The sequence below is a fragment of the Trichinella spiralis genome, assembly GCF_000181795.1.
Source record: "Trichinella spiralis strain ISS 195 chromosome Unknown Scfld4029, whole genome shotgun sequence".
In the NCBI taxonomy this organism is placed as follows: domain Eukaryota; kingdom Metazoa; phylum Nematoda; class Enoplea; order Trichinellida; family Trichinellidae; genus Trichinella; species Trichinella spiralis.
Window position 1 is genome coordinate 1 of NW_003530968.1, and position 1,286 is coordinate 1,286.

Consider the following 1,286-nt stretch of genomic DNA (forward strand, 5'->3'; position numbering starts at 1 on the left):
TCGTAATCCGGCACCCGCCCGGACAGTTCTGGTACGAAACGCATAGAGGATCTCGCCCGGCAAGTAACAAATCCAGGCGAGCGGGCAACGCAAAGCGCATAGCTGCAAAGCTGGTGTACCGTCCGGTCGTTATAAAACGGGAGGATGACCGGTCGAGCACAATGCAGCTCGCAGTCTTACCTTGGCGCTTGCATTGGAGCCAGGCGTCCAGATGGCGAGTTTGGATCGCCCCCCCTAAAACGCTCATAACTTTGTTCTTCCTCAAGGGGCTTAGAACTGAGACCGTCTGACCGAGGCCATTCCGGATGAAGAAAGAGGTCCCAGCCTCGCCAACGAGGAAGTAACAGTCAACGCCGGCTACCTTTGTCAGGTACGACATCTGCTTGCGTGCGTCCATCCACAAGCAAGTCGGATACCCTGACCGATCTAGCGGCGTAGATCGCGCGGCGTTCATGAAGGTAGAGAGGTCAGCCGCCTCAACATCTCTCAACCTCTTCGCAAAGTACGCGGACGCAACTCGCTGAAGCTGACTGGCTGCCAGGCTCGAGACTACCCGACAGGGAGACCAGAGCATCTTGAGTGCCCGCGAAACCTTTGCGGTTGCGTACAACTCACGCAATGATGGCACGCCCAGACCACCACACTGTCTGGGGGCTCTGATGAAGTCGGTGGACGTCTCCACCGGAAGCTGGAAGCAACGCTTCACGAGCCTCAATATTGCGCGGTCATACTGCCCGGCCGATTGCTTGATGTTGTTAAATTTAGCAATCATAAGCTGAAATGTCAAACGTGGCAGTACGTAAGTCCGGTACGCATCCATCTTCTGCCACGGAGCCAGCTTTGACCGGAATATAAGTTCCGCTTCTCGGAGGTTCTCACGCAGTAATGAGAAAGGAGTCTGGGGTTTACCCAGCCCAGCGGCTACTCCAAGATAGCGAAAAGTGTCCCCGTGTACGAGAGCAGGTATTTCCTCCCCGCTTATCGTGAATGTTGCGGCATTCACTACTGCACGATTCAAGTACAGGGACGCGCACTTCTTCGGGTTGAACCGAAAGCCCATGGCGCTGGCCATGCCCTGGATTTTGCACAGCTGTTGTTGCATAACCCCGATGGATGGGGCGAACAGCGCGATGTCATCAGCGTAAGCCAGCGCTGTGATCGGCTGTCCGACACGTTAACGCAGTCGTTTCGCTCACACGGTAAAGATGGTAAGACTGACGCAGAGTGCTCAACAAACAAACAAAACAGATACACTGCAGGGTCACCCTTGGCGTACTCCGACTGAC

At 55.3% G+C, this 1,286-nt stretch overlaps 1 protein-coding gene across 1 annotated transcript; it reads left to right on the top strand.

Moving 5' to 3' along the window:
• The first annotated feature begins 885 nt into the window (after positions 1 to 885).
• Positions 886 to 1,285, top strand: Tsp_14619 (putative ATP-dependent Clp protease proteolytic subunit). Its single transcript, XM_003367579.1, has 2 exons — positions 886 to 963; positions 1,025 to 1,285. Exons 1-2 carry the CDS (start codon positions 886 to 888, stop codon positions 1,283 to 1,285), a joined length of 339 nt encoding a protein of 112 aa, XP_003367627.1.
• Position 1,286: the final 1 nt, after the last annotated feature.